At 43.3% G+C, this 18,490-nt stretch overlaps 1 protein-coding gene across 1 annotated transcript; it reads right to left on the reverse strand.

The window, feature by feature from the left end:
• Positions 1–455: 455 nt before the first annotated feature.
• On the reverse strand, positions 456–18,210 carry eno4 (enolase 4; the record flags this gene model as incomplete). Its single annotated transcript, XM_080740728.1, has 13 exons — positions 456–645; positions 2,921–3,045; positions 3,784–3,845; positions 4,719–4,914; positions 5,541–5,666; positions 6,322–6,486; positions 7,909–7,977; positions 8,278–8,406; positions 8,902–9,116; positions 10,251–10,393; positions 12,319–12,497; positions 16,885–17,013; positions 18,034–18,210. The coding sequence occupies 13 exons, from the start codon at positions 18,208–18,210 to the stop codon at positions 456–458; spliced, it is 1,905 nt and encodes a 634-aa protein (XP_080596854.1).
• Positions 18,211–18,490: the final 280 nt, after the last annotated feature.

Below are 18,490 nucleotides of genomic sequence, written 5' to 3' on the forward strand. Positions count from 1 at the left end.
TTTATTTCATTTAGGAAAATGTGATAATTCAGTCAATTAAAATGTTTAACTGAAGCTGTGACTTGATTGAAAAGAAAGTGACTTAATGAAATTCGAGTTATACTTGTTACCTTGAAACCTATGAAAATTAGGAAAATGTCCACGAGGCTAATCCTTTGCTGTACTAAACTGTATTCTCTCTCCTTAAACGCTGTGTGTATTCGATGCCAGTCATTTGTGTATATCCTTAATACTAGTTAGGTTAATGTTAGGGCCAATGCATACTCCAGTTATAGAGCAGAATTTATTTTTGGTTCGGCTCTGTCTGAACTACAATTATGACGTCATTCAAAGGTTCGGGGGGGGGGGAGCAGGTACCGTCATTAATTTGTCTGTTTGGTGCTGCCGAGATTTTGTGACCGAACCAAAATGAATTCGGCTCTAAAAGTGGAGTGTGCGTCGGCCCTTACTCTGTCTCATATGCAGTTTGTTGTTGGCTGCTCAACAGAGAAGCAGTCAGTTGACGAGTCCATTGACACAGCTGTGAGTCTGTGCTGGTCTTTCTCTGAAGACCAGGACACAAAGCAGCACTGGAGCTCCTCTTGCTTCCCACCATACACAACTGGCCCTTTCTGTCTCAGAGCCCAGGCGGACGCTTCAGACGGTCTGGGGACAAACCTGCTTTTTGTGGTCTCACACAATGTGACATAATCATTTCCGCTGTCGAAGAGTGGAGCCATGACAGGGGTCGGATGAGGAGCCGACTAGTTTTAAAGAAGGCTTTATTTTGCACATCCTCCTACAATGCGGAGGCTCCATTTTGTTGGCCAACATTGAGCATGCTTTGTTTGTGTGTGTGTGTGTGTGTAAGGGGGGGGGGGGGGGGCATTTCTCATTGCGCTTTCAGAATAGGAAGTTGTTTTGTCAATAACGACAAAGTACCAGTATAAGATATTTCAAAGGGTCATGACATAAAAAAAAGATATATATATATATATATATATATATATATATATATTGTGGCTTTTTTCAGGTTTCCTGACCTCAATTATACCCTAAAAAAATGAACATTCAACATTCAGTGGTTTTTGGAATAATTAGGCTCAGAAAAGTGGGTTCATTTGCCTCTGGACGTACGCATCATCATCCAGGGGAGGATGTGGTTGTAGGTGAGGGTGAACGTAACAACTGAACTGGTAAATGGTAATTGGTAAATGGTGCAATGGAACGATACAAACACAGTGGAAAGTAACATCAAAGGTGATACACCCTCCCCTACAACCACATCCTCCCCTGGATGATGATGATACGTCCAGAGGAAAATGAACCCACTTTTCTGAGCCTAATTATTCAAAAAAACTACAGATTACAGAGAAACCACTGAATGTTGAATGTTCTGTTTCTTTTGGGTGTAATTGAGGTCAGGAAACATGAAAAAATATTTTTTTTTTTATATCATAAGACCTTTAAAGCTGCACACAATGTAACTTTCCTCTTCTTCCTGTGCAAGTGCTGATATGTTTGAGCGGCGGTAGACCGCTCCATAGCATGGCCGTGTGTGTATGCGTGTCTCCGTGTCTCCATGTGGGTCTGTAGCCTGTATGTAGCCGGAGTGCCACTGAGTGACCAAAGAGGGTGCTGTTGAATCTAGCCTGTTGAGTCTAGCCTGAGCATCAACTGCAATACACACGCACACACACACACACGCCAGCGTCGTCCCCAGTTAAAATATGATTATTGTGGGGGTCGCGGCCTGAAAAGGTTGAGGACAACTATTCTACACTACAGTCACCCTGAGCCTTGGTGCCTCAATCAGTCCACATGGTTACTGTTGCCAGTGTGTCTGCAGGTTACTAATCAAGTCCATTCTAAATTGCTGGCCCACTTGGTCAGTACTTATAGTACTGCTGAGCGTGTTGAGAGGAGCTATCCTTGAGTTTTCCATCTCAGCTTCTCTCTGTGCCTTTTCATCTGTCTCTCTTCAGGTGATGATGATGAATGAATCTGCTAATGCCGCCATCAGCTCTTTTTTTTTTTTGTTCTTCTTATCAAGGAATGCAGACCTTTTTGAACAAGGTCAAAGTGTTATGTGCTATGATTTTAATATAGCAAGAGATGGCAAATGGTTTTATGGTTTAAAAAAAAAACGGTTTATTCAGTTTCATATTGCCAGTGTATTCTTTCATAGAACAGTCTTTGCATTTTCACTTAACCGATTTGAGAAGAAAGGTGAAAAAACATCAATAATTTGCATAATATCGAGTTTAGTCTTAATTACATTCTGTACCATTACCAAATCATATGCATGTGTTTCAATCCCCGTCTGTATCATCCATAGTAGTGGATTGCTCGTGTGTTCTTTCAGCAATCCATGAGGATGTGTGCTTCTCAAGAGGGACTGTGGATAACATAGAGAGATCAAGTAAATGGACAATATAACATTTTAAGAAATTGGACCACACTATCGCACACTATCTACACTATCTTTAGCTGTAGAGGGTAGGGTGGGTGGGAATATGTGTATGTGTAATTAGATGGCCAATTAAAACATACAAGATAGGGATCCTTTTTTTCCAAATCCCCCCATCCTCTAGCACCCCCCCCCCCCCACACACACACACACACACACACACACACACACACACACACACACGCACGCACGCACGCACGCACGCACGCACGCACGCACGCACACAAATCTATGATTCCTCAGTCACAGTTTCCTTTCACATCCAAAGCAGAGAGAGAGAGAGAGAGAAGGGGGGGGGGAGAGATTTGTTCTCTCAAGCCGAGCCATTACTGCGTCTCCCTTCACACAGCTTTGTCTAACCTCCTTTTCTCCGTACCCCACAAACAAGACAAGGGATGGGATAAAACACACACACACACACACACACACACACACACACACACACACACACACAGAGAGAGACAGAGAAACGCCATACCCAGGATTCCCTGCTGGGCCAGTTTTTCCTCTATAGAAATCAGACGGTTGTATTTAGTCAGCCTCTCAGCACCGCTCAGACCTCCCAGTTTGACATAGCTCACACCCAGCCCAACGGCCTTAGGGAAAGAAGAAGAAGAAGAAGAAAGCAGTTTAACCAGTACAAATGATATAACGACACAGCAACAGCAAGAAAGAGAAAAGAGACACAGAGATCATTTTGTTGTGGTGATTGGTGAAAGTGCAACAGGGATATAACTTGACTGTTCGTGACAGTAAAAAAAGAGGAACCCTGCGTAGAGGGAATTGTCTTTGCATCTAGGAACGAACAACCAAGCAAAGCAGCACGCTGTGATGACAAGTTGCAGTGCTGCGGTCTGAAGACGCGACTAGGGATGGGACGATATGAACATTTCATATCACGATTATTGTGACAAAAGAAATCACGATTTACAACATTAGCGCGCTAATCAAAATCCATTATGCTGGGGTAGAACATTTGCCAAAAAATAGCAGATCTACAAGCTCAGTTGTGAGCTTGTAGATCGTCTATTTTTTGGCAAAGACATTTGATAGAGTGTGAAAAAAAGATATCAAGTACGTATATTATCAAGTACATTATCAAGTATCAAGTACCTTTTACCAATTATAGTGGGTTTAAGTGGTACCGGATATGCAGCTCGGCAAATAAAAGGTGAATTGATCCCAGTGCATGACGGAGGACGATATCACGATAAATTAAATCTCCACGATACGATTATCGTGAGTGTTATTTATCAGGATAAACGATAATATCGCTTATCGTCCCATCCCCAGACGCGACCCACACAAAGACAGAGCGGATGACTGTGACTCACCACATCTGATAGAGATGCATCGCTGCAGGGCTCGCTCAACGTCGCGCCCATTATCACTGCACCTGCCGTTCCGACGCGTGGACACAATCACACGCGCGTGCGCGCGCACACACACACGCACACAATTGTTTGTCAATTATTCATGCATTTAAAATAGATTAGAAAATATACTGCAGATGTGGATAAAAGCTCCTGTGATCGAAAATGTCCTCACAATATAAATCACTCCATTGGTGAATTTAAGGTGTTTGAGTGGCATCAATAATAGTTTGGGTGGTGCTGCCACACCACATTTTTGCGAGGAGTCAATGTTTCAAGTTAGCAACGATTTTGCTGAAATCTGAACTAATTCAATATTGTACTAAATAAAACCTGAGACTGCTTACAGTATATTATAACCCGAAAAGCAGGGGGTAGACTAGAGGATGCCACACCCACAGGGCTGCTTCCGTGGAGCTTGCCGAGGGAGTGCGTTGTAGGGGATTCATTCCAATTCTAAAGTCCAATTGTATTTTGAGGTCAGCCATATTTTTAGGTCAGTTTTAAATGTGACGGGGGAATCGAGTTTAATGATTCTTTAATGGCTGTTGACATTTTGGTGTCAGTATAGTAGAAAGCATTTTTCCCATGTTTGTGCTGAATCTAGAGGGAACAAGGTCAGAGGCCTCCCTCTATTATACCCTTCTGCATGCAGGTTCCTTATCGTCGTTGTCGGGTGTAAACCTTGTACGTCGAAAACCGTTTGTTTTGTATTTATCATTTTTAAAATGATTTAAACTGGTGAAAACAGCCGATCTACAAGCTTGTAGATCAGCTGTTTTCACTTCTTGTGTGCGATGGCCATGTGATGAAGCAGTGCTTTACTTTGCGAAAAAATGTACAAATTTGAAACTTTTGGAGATACGAGGTTTCTGCATGCAGGTTCCTGACGTTACCTTGGTGCTCTGTTGTGATGCGAATAAGATCGCTGATTGACATTTCATTGGTCTGCTTCAGGATAAAACCTTTGACCCCTGGGAGGGGCGTGGCCGGTGGCTGCATGCCATGACTGAGGGGTTCATAGCTGACGTCAGACAGCAGGGAGCATGATGCTCCAATCACACTGTTCAGCTTCTCCCACTGCTTAACGTCCTTTAGAGAGAGGATACATACAGTACACATGGTTAAGGCAGATCCCTGAACACTGTGGCTGATTCAGGCTCATGATACTGTACATACTACTACCCATTAGGGTACACACTACACAGTGAGTGACAGGGTAAATTGTGTTTTTCTAGCAGAGGCGAGCCATCATGAAGTCGTCTGAGTGTCTGAGAGATAAACCGCTAGACCGACCAACCAGAGATTATGCACTTTTTTGCACAATGGCAGTAGGCCACAGAAGTACCTTCATTAATTGTCCCCACCAGGCCAAAGGCATGGCCGGAACTATGTTTTGCACTCTGTCCGTCCGTGTGTCCATGTGTCCATCTGTCTGTGAACAAGCTAATCTCTGGCACCGTTGCCCCAATCGCAGCGAAACTCTAACTAAACCAAACGGGTTTGTGAAATATTTCATAATTTCCATCCTGATTGGCTAAGATTGCACGCAATAATTTTGCACGCATATTCCCACTAGGCCGAGAAAGAAATGCCATTCTTTTCACATTGGCCTGCTATATATTTGATTTTCTCTTTAGGTTGCTTATGTGACAAATCGAAAAATAGAAATGTCAAAAGAAATGCCATCCTTCCGCTGTTATACAAGAAGAACTTACCTCTTTCCTCAGTGGATCAATCAAGGCCACCACTGAGGGATATTTGCTCGTCAAAGCTTCATACATGTTCACTAGTTCATCTGCAGACTTGGGACCTCCTGTCACCACATCATACTTTCCTTTAGACTGGGGAGAAGAAACGCTGTTCAGTTCTTTCCAGAGGTGGAAAAAGTACACACATTTTGTACTTAAGTAAAAGTATCAATACTGCACTGTAGATGTACTCCGTTACAAGTAAAAGTCCAGAATTCAAAATGTACTTGAGTAAAAGTATGAAAGTGCCGGGATCAAAATGTACTTAAAGTACCAAAAGTAAAAGTACAAAATGTTTGAAAATAGCCGATTTACAAGCTCACAATGCGACGCGTTGTGAGCTTGTAGATCGGCTATTTTCAAATAGCCATGGTATAAAATAGGGCTAAAGTGGGTTAATATATGTTTTATAATATTATAATTTACACCTGCAAAGTAACTAGTAACTAAAGTTTTCAAATAAATGTAGTAGTAAAAGTACAATATTTGAATCCAAGATGTAGAGGAGTAGAAGTAAAAGTATTGGAAATTGGAAATACTCAAGTAAAGTACAAATATCGCAACATTGTACTTAGTAAATGTTCTTAGTTACTTTCCACCATGCACTGCTTTAACACAATGCCACCCACCTTTGCTACTGAATTGCCCTGAAGCCACAGTTGAGGTTTATGTAGTCAAGGCTTGTTTCATACAAGGCCCCTGGCACAAGGGCACATGTGATGTGAGAGAGAGTCTTTCGGTAACTTACGTAGTCCATTAGCTCATGAGCCGCACAGTTTACTGCCAAATGAAGCTCTGTTCCAAGTGCCAGCCCAAGGTTGCTGCACGCATCAGCGATCAGATCCAGAGGCTGCTCAGGTCGCTCGTATCCAACAACCAGCGCTCCAGACGTTGACACTGTTGCCTGTACTGCCTGAGACATTGAATATCTCATCAAACGTTGGATGTTATTCACGTGGTCTCAGCAAGCATGTGTGTGTGCGTGTGTGTGCGTGTGTGTTTATCACAGTTTAGTATGTAAAACGGCACATCATGTCTCCGTCCGTCCGTCCGTCCGTCCGTCCGGCCGGCCGGCCGTGTACGCTTTTTTTACACTGTGATGTCAGGGGAACCACACTAACAGAATCCCTCGTATGCCCATATATGGAGATCCCTGATGTCATCAATATTAAGACCATATCTAACAGGACTTCATATGGGAATGCTCATATATGGAGGCCACATCGGCCACATACCACACTAACAGAATACATTGAGACAGCCCATATCTGTGTGGCTCATTCTACAGACAGGGATCTCCATATATGGGCATAAAAGGGATTGTATGTATGATGTCAGATGTCATAGACGTCATAGGACTTTCACATAACGAATAACTGAGTTAGCATGTTAGGGGGCTCACAGCATATCTCCATATACAGTACATGGATCTCCATACCGTATATGGGTGCCAGGTCTCCATATATGGGTAACTGTTCCGATATGCATCACTGGCCAGATGGCCAAGACATGACGCGACCTCGCCCTTTAAAGCGAGGTCGCCTATCGCCCTTAGGCGTCTTATGTGTGTGTGTATATATATATGTTACAGTTAGATTGGGTAACTCAGTTAGATCGTGGTAAGAGCGCTCGTTTTGTCTTTCACCACACACCCCTACCACCACCTGGATCAATTCACTTTGATAGTCTCTTATCAGCGCACCTGTGTAATTTTGCGTAGTCACCATGAGATGGCGACAACAGCCATTCACTTGTGTAGTCTAGCTCAGCTGTAGTTAGCCATTAGCTTACTATGCCTAACTCTAACCCTAACCTTAACCATCAGTAAAACTATGCCTAACCCTAACCTCTGTGGGGTGAGGCGCTATCATTCCTGCCGACGCTACGTTGTCGTTGTCATTGTTGTGGATCAAAGCGACCGCAATTGTTCCGCCCCGCGCCGCACGACGAGTGCTCCGTTTCTCGATCTAACCGTTCCTCGATCTAACCGTGACATATATATATATATTTATATTTACATACATACATACACACACACACACACACACACACACACACAGTCACACACACACACACACACACACACACACACACACACACACATGATTGTGATGGCTACTTATCTTCATCACCATTCAAATTAAAGTACTAAATGTCAGCTTACAATGAAGATGATAAGAACTATTTTTACAGTTCAATTTTCAGTACACAACGTAATGAGATTAGTGTATGTTCATAAAGCTCTGCACTTTATTTCTAGTGTTCTGTATGGACTGAAATGTACTGAAATTGCAGTACAGTAAAAAAAAGAAGAAGAAAAAGATATTTCTCTCACCCCAGTTTTTGATGTAGCATTCATTATTCTCATCATCTCCCTTTGTATATCAAGGGCCATTCTGGTGATCTGTCAGAGAATTTCACTTAAGTTCAGCATGTTTTCCACCATACCGTAAATACTGACCTTGACCCGTTCCAACCAACATACTGTACCATATGATAGAAAGAACAAAGAAAATACATTTGTTGACCTAACCCCCAAACATAGTCTACTTGAGAAAACGTTTACGAACATCTATAAGACCAAAGTTATGCCAACCATCTACAGTACAATAAAAGTGGGTCCAAGACAGAAAACAAGCGCAACGGCGTGCATGCAGACTGACAAAGGCGGAATAGGTGTGTTTCTGAGTGCTGCGTATAGTACTTGTTTGACCCGCTGTCCAGCCTTGGGCATCAGGATGACCTCTTCAAGTAAATTCAACTTTCCTGGAGACATCTTGCCACAGCTCAGCAAAGTTACCAAAGGCAACGGAATGTGGAACTCCTTTGGAATCTGGATGAATTTGTGAGAGACACAATAATCATAACACTGCCCCCTGTGTGTGTGTGTGTGTGTGTGTGTGTGTGTGTGTGTGTGTGTGTGTGTGTGTGTGTGTGTGTGTGTGTGTGTGTGTGTGTGTGTGTGTGTGTGTGTGTGTGTGTGTGTGTGTGTGTGTGTGTGTGTGTGTGTGTGTGTGTGTGTGTGTGTGGTGTGCGCGCGCGTGTGTGTGTGTGTGTGTGTGTAATTGTTGTTGAGTTTACCAAGTTAAAGTGCAGCTACTATTGTTTTCGGATGCAAATAAAGATGTTAAATGTGTGTGCGTGCGTGCGTGCGTGAGTGTGTCCACAAAGATAGTAAAAACGGAAAGAATACGGGTCAGGGTTAGTTTTAGGTAGGTCGGGCTTGCAGCTAGCTAATGTCAAATTGTAAGTGTGTGTGTGTGTGTGGGGGGAGGGGGGGGGGGTGTACATTATAGGGTTATTTGAAAAAATGGTTACTTGTGTTAACCTCTTGTTTTCTGAGATGTGCAATATATTTGTACAGGGGAATGTCTTGGAGTTGTGCTCCAGTCTTTGCCACAGCCAGGGACACTGAACCGATGGCCATGCTTCCAGGCAGGACGGGTTCTGGTGGAACCTGTGGGGTGACTGGCTTCTCTGCTATGCTGTTCCTCTTTTTTCCTGGATGAACAAACGAGCATAATTTCATGTTTTCAGTGTTAATCAATTATATGTCAGACAAAGTTACGTGTGGCACATGGAGGTGATGGCAGCCTGGTGGGAGCTTCATAATGAACGTTTTGTTAATTAATATTTGGTTCTTAATATTTCCTCTGTTTTTCGGGGATGGATGGGCGGTTTATTATAGGGAATGTTGCAACCCTGAGCTGATCGCTCATGCAAGTAACAGCTCTTTATGCATACACATTAAACACCCATGGGTTTCTGGCTATGATATTTCACTGAGTGCATACTCATGTTCTGAAACCCCTGAAATGATGTAGTAGCATGACATGGATTATGAATTATGAATGCATTTGAAGTCTGATGTGATGGGAGGTATGCTCCATTGTCCATGTTAGGCAGAATATTAAATATGCCAATACAACATGTGCTGGCCAGACCGTCCTTGTGCAACTGCATAGTATTAGCAATGTCTGCTAAACACAACAGCAGGTACAATGTATTAGAGCAGCTGAATGTCCTTTTTTTTTAAGTAGCTACCATTAGGAATATACCTGCTGATACCAATGCCAAGTAACAAGTGCCAAATCTTGGCTCATACTGTGGATTGATTTTAATTATCCATTATTTTCACTGAAACATAAAGAGCTAGACCCTTGTTTCAAAGCCATTACAACTGACATACTGTAAATCCATTAGAGATTCTCCATTAGCGAGAGAGAGAGAGCTTCATTTTCATTTCCGGGGCGATACAAAAGGCTATAGAGTGTGTGAATGTATGTGTTTATGTGTGTGTGTGTGTGTGTGCGTGCGTGCGTGCGTGCGTGCGTGCGTGCGTGCGTGCGTGCGTGCGTGCGTGCGTGCGTGCGTGCGTGTGTGTGCGCGCGCGCGTGTGTGTGCGTGTGTGTGTGTGTGTGTGTGTGTGTGTGTGTGTGTGTGTGTGTATATACGTACTATAGACATACATATACATCCTTTTGTATCATGCCATAGTAAATTTAGTTCTTATACTGTAAAGTACTTTGTAACATTGTTTTGACATTGCTATACAAATAAAGTGTATTATTTATTATCATTATTATTATTGTTGTTGTTGTTGTTGTGGATGTCAGTGCCCAGGTGTCAGCCCAAACCTCACTAGCAGCATTAGAGCATCTCCGGTCAGCGTCCTACCTCTGTCACCTCCCTTCTTGTCCTTAGTGGCTCCTGTAGGTGCAGGAGGTGGAGACTGTACCTCAGCCTCAGGTGGTGGATGGCTCTCTCTCTCTCTCTTGAGGAGGTCTTGCTCCTCCAGGTAGCGCGCCAAGAGGAAATCACTGCCCAAAAACCGACATGCACACAGACAGTTGGCATTAAGAGCAGACAATAGACATAGAGCAATAGAGACAATGGAGCTCTGAGAGCCATTCTGCACATTCTAATCCAGGGGTCGGCAACCCAAAATGTTGAAAGAGCCATATTGGACCAAAGAAACTAAAAACAAATCTGTCTGGAGCCGCAAAGAAATTATAAAAGCCTTATATATCGTCGTTGTCGGGTGGAAACCTTGTATGTCCAAAATCTCGTTTTGTATTTATCATTTACAAAATGAACTAAACTAGTGAAAACAGCCGATCTACAAGCGCACAACGCCTCGCACCGCGAGGCGTTGTGTGCTTGTAGATCTGCTGTTTTCACTACTTTTGTGCGTCAGTCTTGTATGATGAAGCGGGGCTTTACTTTGCGAAAAAAAAACATACACATTTGAAACTTGGAGATACAAGGTTTCTGCCCGACAGTGACGATAAAAAAATTGTTAAAACAAAAAAAAAATGTTTCCCCCCATCTTTTTCCATTTTTATACATTTTTGAAAAGATCCAGGGAGCCACCAAGGTGGCGCTAAAGAGCAGCATGCGGCTCTAGAGCCACGGGTTGCTGACCTCCGCCCTAGTGTCCCTATTCTGCAAAAATAGGCAAGCATTTAGCAGAAATAGCAGATCTACAAGTACAAGCTTAGAGCTGCTTTTTTTTTTTCAGCAAAGAGATTTGGTGTTGTTTTTCTTATATATGTTTTTGTCCACAAGAGCCCATGAGAGGGGAGAAAATGATGCAATAGACATATTTATGGAACATTTCCCCCTGTCTGTCAAGCCATAGTGACACGCAGCAGTTCATCTGGCACTACTGTTGGTTAATGTGAGATGATGCAAAAGCAGCCAATAAGAGGAGCCTGGTGTGCTGTGATATGATAGGATGTGACAATCGGCAAACAACCTCTACGTGACCCCACTCCAGAAGGTCAACGCGCGGCAAGCCACGTTTAATCCTGTTTGAGTTTAATGCACAGAAATGCAGCCCCTTATTTATTCATTTGTTTTTTTTAATTAATTCATAGGTTTGTATACTGATGTGCACAACCACACCACCACTGTATTCACACCCACCCACCCACACACATGCATTAGGTGAACGTACGGTATGCGAACAACATATAACAACCCTCTAGAAAAGAAAATCACACCCGTGTGAACTGAACGGTGGTCGTGGAAGCTGCGCAACAGCACGTGTGTGTGTGTGTGTGTGTGTGTGTGTGTGTGTGTGTGCCTGGCCTGGCCTGGCCTGAACAACAGCGCCCCTCCCTTAACATGTGTGGTCAGAAAAGGTACTTCAGGCTACATACAGACACGCACACACACACACACACACGGACGCATACACACACGGCCACGTATAGGAGACGGTGTAACCACCGCTCAAAAAGGACAGACAGACAAACAGACAGACAGATAGACAGACAGACAGACAGACAAATAATGCCAATAGTAATAGTAGCACAGTTAATACTGTAGAGGTTTTTAGTTTTAGCCCAGTATGTGCATCTTATTCATTTAGATAGAAGGACACTGCAGAAGCAGTGTTCTGTGCATATTCAGTGCACAGAACAAACCAACAGGTTCTGCACATGGTGAATTAAGCGAGCCAGTTTAGGACTCACGTTCCAAAAAGATCCCCAGTGGACAAATGGAAGGAGAAAAGTATGAGTTATAAAACCTCAGCAATGAGTACATAAGATCAGTGGACCATTTCCCGTCACCTTGCCTGCAGTCACAAAGAGTGTGTGTGTGTGTGTGTGTGTGTGTGTGTGTGTGTGTGTGTGTACAGTACATATATATACATGGATGATCATACAAGGCAGTATTGGAATGCCATGCATCTCCAGAGCTTGTCAAAGATTAGAAGAAGACAATTAACATACATTACCTCAGTATCTGATCTGCCCCAGTCTGGTCGCAGGGATTACAGTCTTTCAGCAATGTGCTTAGATCTTCATTGACCCAACGGAGGGCAGTCAACACATCACTGACACCGTTAGCGCCTGGATCCACTGAACTCTCCTCAAAGGCCACACTGTTGGTGGAGATGGATGCAGTACACATCCTCTGAACACCAAGACGCACACACGCGCGCACACACACGCACACACACACACACACACACACACACACACACACACACACACACACACACACACACATTTGAAAGGGACAAAGAGTAAGGCGGCAGACCATTTGACTTTCGGTAATGTGTATTATTTGGTGATAGTTTTACAGTAAGATTCAAAATGTGGCATTAAATGAGGCAGACACTGGAACACCTGCTTTAGCTAGCATATGCTAAATATATCTGTTCATGCCAGGAAGGGATGAAAGTCTGTGTTTTCAACATAACATAGATAGAGCATAAGTGTGTATGTGTGTGTGTGTGGGGGGGGGGGGGGGCATTAGTTAAACCACAACAACAGATGTCAAAATCCTCATGGCGGGACCCTCATTGAACAACTGCTCAACGTGTGAACCAATCCAATTACTGCAGTAAGGCAGACACACACACACACACACACACACACACACACACACACACACACACACACACACACTCACACATTCAGATTCAGATTTCTTTATTAACCATTGTGTAATACACATAGGAATTTGCTTTGGCATACTACATTTTTGCATTCAAATCAATTTTTTCACACATAACATAAACAAAAACAAAAAACAGACAAACACAAAAACACCGACAGAACGCAACACGTAGTCACCACAGCAGCCATGGGCGGCGCTATCTTGGATACATACACACATACGCGACGCAGTACAATCCCCAATGTTAATATATCCATTTGTAACTCCAAAGAGTTTGCAAATGAAACCTTATTTTTGCATTTGCGGCGCACGGGATCATTCATTTAAATTAATTAGGATTAAGTGTGTAGCTCCTCTGCCTGGCCGGGGCCAACATACAGTCAGTACAGCAGTATGTGTAATCCTCACGCCCAGAATATTGGGAGCTGTGAGGGTGATGCTGACACTGACCTACAGCTGGGCGTGGGACCAGAGGGGTTGGAGCATCATCTGAGTTAATGTCTGCTACACCACCATCCAGGGACGTGCAGAGAATGTTAGAGAGGCAGGGGCTGAAATTTCTAAAAGGGCCTTTTGGTTAAAATATTGAAAATAGCAGACCTCCTAAGCATGAGCTTGGAGGTCGGCTATTTTCAGTGCTTTAGACCACACTAAACTAAGCATAATCAAGTGCATACTGGAGATGTGACGTTCTACACAGAGAGGGCAATTCTTTCAACGTAAGATCCTGCAAGTTCAGGAGAGTTTAGACAAGGCAATTCTCTTGAACACTGCCTTCAGGTATGGCATGCAAAGACTAGAGGGCATTTGCATTTCTTTCACCATAGTGAAAACTGCATTCATGGTCTGGAGAGGGCACTTTTTACAGATGGGTAAAAGGGCAGGGGCTCAAACCGCCTTCGATGTCTATGTGTGCACGTGCATGCCACCATCGCTACCTTGCTCTCTCATTACTCAACCTCCTCTCTCTCCTCCATCTTCATCCTCTTTCCATCTTCCCCCCATCCCCATGCCTCTCTCTCCATTCATCCTTCATTCCCCCTCCTCTCTCTCTCTCTCTCTCTCTCTCTCTCTCTCTCTCTCTCTCTCTCTCTCTCCTCCTTTAGGTCCAACCACTATCATCGCTGTTTCCTGTCACAACAGATTATGTCAGTGCTAAGACTGGAAATGGGCCGAGTGATAATCCAAATGCATCGCTCTAAAGTCACTCCACCGTGCTTTTATGCCTGTATTTTCCTTTCTCCCAACTGTAACCTGTGCCTATTAAACACTTGGTTGGTTTGGTCAATTTGATATGGTACTTTTTTGTTTGTATTTTAATTTCAGTATATTTAATTTAAAAAAAAAGAAGAATATATATGGATCGTGGGTTTCTTCGAATGATAACTAACATTTATTTTTCGGATTCCGAGTTAAACGGTGTACTTGGTTTGCAGGGTAATATTTCAGGGGTGAAAGCCGGGTCGAGGTGTGGTCAGAAGGCCTTAGGTGTCTGCTCTCGTGACCTCCCTGTGACCTTGGCCCATGGTGTCACATCCCATTTTTCTGTCCTGTGTGATACTGTGAAAATTGAAATGGCAAGGGTCAAAGGTCACCGGCTGTCCTCTGATTGCTACCCCTCGATAGCTCGCTTGTTGCCCCCGGCTGTCTCTTCACATTAGTGTTTACTGTACAGCTGCACACTGGGCCCGATACTGTCGCTTCAAAAGCATCAGCTTCCAACCTGGCCTCCCTATTTTGGGCATGTCGTTATAGGCGGAAAATCATCAAACAGTTTCAGACATTTTCAAAAATCGTGAAAAAGAGCCGATGTACAAGCTCACTATGCATCGCCATGCCACACGTTGTGAGATCACAAATCGGTGATTATGAGTGATTTAAGATATGCATTATAATTATTTTCATTTAGTCATTATTGTCTCTCTTTATATAGTCATAGCATTATATCATTATCTAGCTTAGTTGACTCTTTGTCATTGTGTGATTATCAAACTCAAGTATCATTTAATCAAACATGATGTTTTAACTTGCTTTCTGAACCCTGAGTAGAAGTCATCTTGCATAATATAGAGCATGTATATTAAGCGTTACTATATCTAATGACATCATGAGTTAAGGTCTCAGCTTCCAGCAGACTACACGTCGCAGACTGCTCTAAATTGGTAATGATAAAGAACGAGCACGTCGTACTCCCTCTTGAGGGTAGGTAATTAAGCAACATCAGCCTTGGGAGCAAGGTCAGCAGAAACTGGTAACAAAGGCTGTGCTGACAGCTCAATGTCTTCCCGTAGGAGCCAGAGGGTACCATATGTGGCATGCGGGATGCTGGATAGAAACCTCGTAGCCATGGAGAACATCCAAATGTAACTTATCCATTCTTTAGCTCCCCATATTAGGAGGATGTGGAACCGAATGGGTGTGCGGATTTCAGTGTGCCAAGAGCTGACTATAGACGACACCTGTTGACAATCAGAGTGATATCGGAACATATTTGTTGTGTGTCAGACATGCCGTTATTAAAGAGACAAGCATGGCCTAGTGGTTAAGGCGTGTACCACATATTTGCTCTACTGCTGCCTGATAGCGTGTCACAGGTTAGATTCCCGAGCCCGGCTGCCTTTGCTGCGTGTCACACACTGTCTCTCTTTCCCTGTTTCCTGTCACACTCTGCTGAACTGTCTGAATAAAGGCAGACAAGCCTAAAAATCGTTCAAAAAAAGAGGGGAAAGGGTACTAACGAAGACAAGCGTGTACTCAGCACTGCTAAAATACTTGGTGTAACGACTCATGTGCCTTGTATCAACTCGCTGCCGCTACTTTAATAAATCTGGGCTTCAGTGAGGATTCTGGTCTCTGTCTTCTTGAAAACACCTCAACAACACTGTTGTGCAACGAAGTATAAACCAGGCCTTAGGAATTACATTGTCTTTGTTCGACTGTAACTTCTCAACAATGTCTTGCCATTCAGTCACCCCAGCCATGGACACTGTTCAGGCCATTACCATTCAGAGCATCTGGACCCCATGTGGCATGTCGCAGGTTCAGGGATACTTTCTATCCCCAGAACTATATAGACTGTTGTCCCAGACACCATCACACATACTGTTATACCACATGTGTATCCACAGTATTCAGTACACTATTCCCTTATTGTCTCCACCAAGGCCGGAGACCTTTTCACTCCTGTCCGTCTGTCTGTGTGTGTGTGTGTGTGTGTGTGTGTGTGTGTGTGTGTGTGTGTGTGTGTGTGTGTGTGTGTGTGTGTGTGTGTGTGTGTGTGTGTGTGTGTGTGTGAAACTTTGCATGCACACTCCCAGTAGGCCATGGAAGAACCTCTGCCCCAAATGTTTCAAGTCAGCCTCATGGTGGCCCTATAAGCTGCTTCAATTTATCCGGAGCTCACAAAATAGGTACACATTATCTATCTCTGTATTCATGTGATCAAGATGTACTGTATCTGTCAGATTTCTCCAATCTTCCAATCTGATTCACTATGATTGGCATTCAAAGTTTGTGGGAGGGGCTTGTTTTGCACAAAACGCTACAAATCATGAACTCAGGCCAAGCAGACAGTCTGCAGCAAGCAAGCAGTCTGCTTGGCCTGAGATTTTGCACACACACTCCCAGTAGCCCAAGGAAGAATGCCCACCCCATTTTATTTCCTATATTCGGCCTCATGGTGGTGCTATAACAGCCCGCTTCATGCTTTGGTGTATAACTCTATGTAGCTACAATCCTGATTCCTGCCAGTGGATAATCAACCTATTAGTCATGACAGTTGCAGGAGATTTTTGAAAGTAACTCAAACATTCTGACATCACACATAAATGACATTATGGAAATAAGATCAAGTCTAAAGGCCAAAAAGCAGAACAGTAACAATCTGATTCAGGTTTACCTTTTCTTCATTTCGGATGATACAGAAGACCTCTGCTTCAATGGATGCTTGTCCTTTTGCATTATATACTTCAATGCCCTTTAGTTTGCTGATCCGTGGGGGTGCAGAGAGTTTTGAGAAGTAATTGGCCTAAAGTGACATAAAATGATTAAAATACAGCAACCTCAATTTTCTTTTAAAGTGTTGAAATTATTAGGGAGAAATTGCGGTTTAATTTATTCATGTCAGTGATGACAACTGGAGCATGTTGGCTGGAGAATGGTTTGAATTACCCAGACACTTAATTGCTCAAACTAATTTAGCCAACTAATTTATGTACTGCAGAGTAATTTAGAGCCATGCACTAGTGAAAAGAAAGTGGGGTCTGGGCAGGGACCCCCATGGGTCCAGGGGGTCCCCAGCAAAATGTGTTAATACAGCGTCACAATAATTATAAAAACGTAACCATTTATACTTTGACTATTCTGCGAGCTTGTGCATCGGCTATTTATTTGATTGTTTTGCAAAAAGAAAAAAAGAAAATTCATTTATTTTTCTTCCTTCTCTTCGGGGTCCCTGGCACAAAACCTTTTCAGGTGGGGGTCCGTGGCCAGATAAATATACATTTGGGGGTCCTTGACTTGAAAATGTTTGAGAAGCAGTATGCCTACAGCATAACAGCTGCATAGTGCTTGTCTTCTGGGCAGCAGACCAGGAATGCAGAACTTGTGGTGACATTGTATTAGTATAACCATAACCTACAGTTGAAACTGCCCACCCAAAAACAAACAATGTAACTTATTTGGAGCTATTACAAATTACACCTGACTGTATGCACCTGCTCCAAATGGTGTGTGTGTGTGTGTGTGTGTGTGTGTGTGTGTGTGTGTGTGTGTGTGTGTGTGTGTGTGTGTGTGTGTGTGTGTGTGTGTGTGTGTGTGTGTGTGGTGTCTGTGTGTGTGTGTGTGTGTGTGTGTGTGTGTGTGTGTGTGTGTGTGTGTGTGTGTGTGTGTGTGCGTGCGCGTGCGCGTGCGCGTGTGTGTGTGTGTGTGTGTGTGTGTGTGTGTGTGTGCAAACACGATGCAAATCATCATATTATTCATCTATTGCTCCAAAAATGCTAATTAATCATAATAGTGACAGCCTTAAAGATGAAACGACTCGTCATACCAGGTAACCATAAATGTCATCCGGCTGATCCAGGAACAAGTCCGTTAAGACACACTCTATCTTCTGTGGAACTCCATTTCCTTGGTAAAACTCCGCAGCTTTGTTTTTTAGTTCACGGAACTCCTGTTCCTCTTTTGATAGCCGACTGTTACAGCCTATAAACCCTTTATAAGACATCGTAGTTGGACGGTCTATTGGCGGACGTCAGGTCGAGCGACACACAACAACAGAAACAAACAAGCATCGTTTTGTGTACAGTGGTTGCCCAGCAACTGAGCGTGATAGTCGTTACGTTACTGGAGTCTAGATCTCATGGCCTGAGGGCAGTGGTGCTAAGTAACTATGTGTACTCAAGTAGCCTACTGTAACTGTACTGCATAATTTTTAGGTTATAGCCTATTACTTTAATAAACTATTTACAAATTTCTCCACTACATCTTTGAGGAAAATATTGTAC

This window comes from Nannobrachium achirus (genome assembly GCF_963921795.1).
Source record: "Nannobrachium achirus genome assembly, chromosome: 13".
NCBI lineage: Eukaryota > Metazoa > Chordata > Actinopteri > Myctophiformes > Myctophidae > Nannobrachium > Nannobrachium achirus.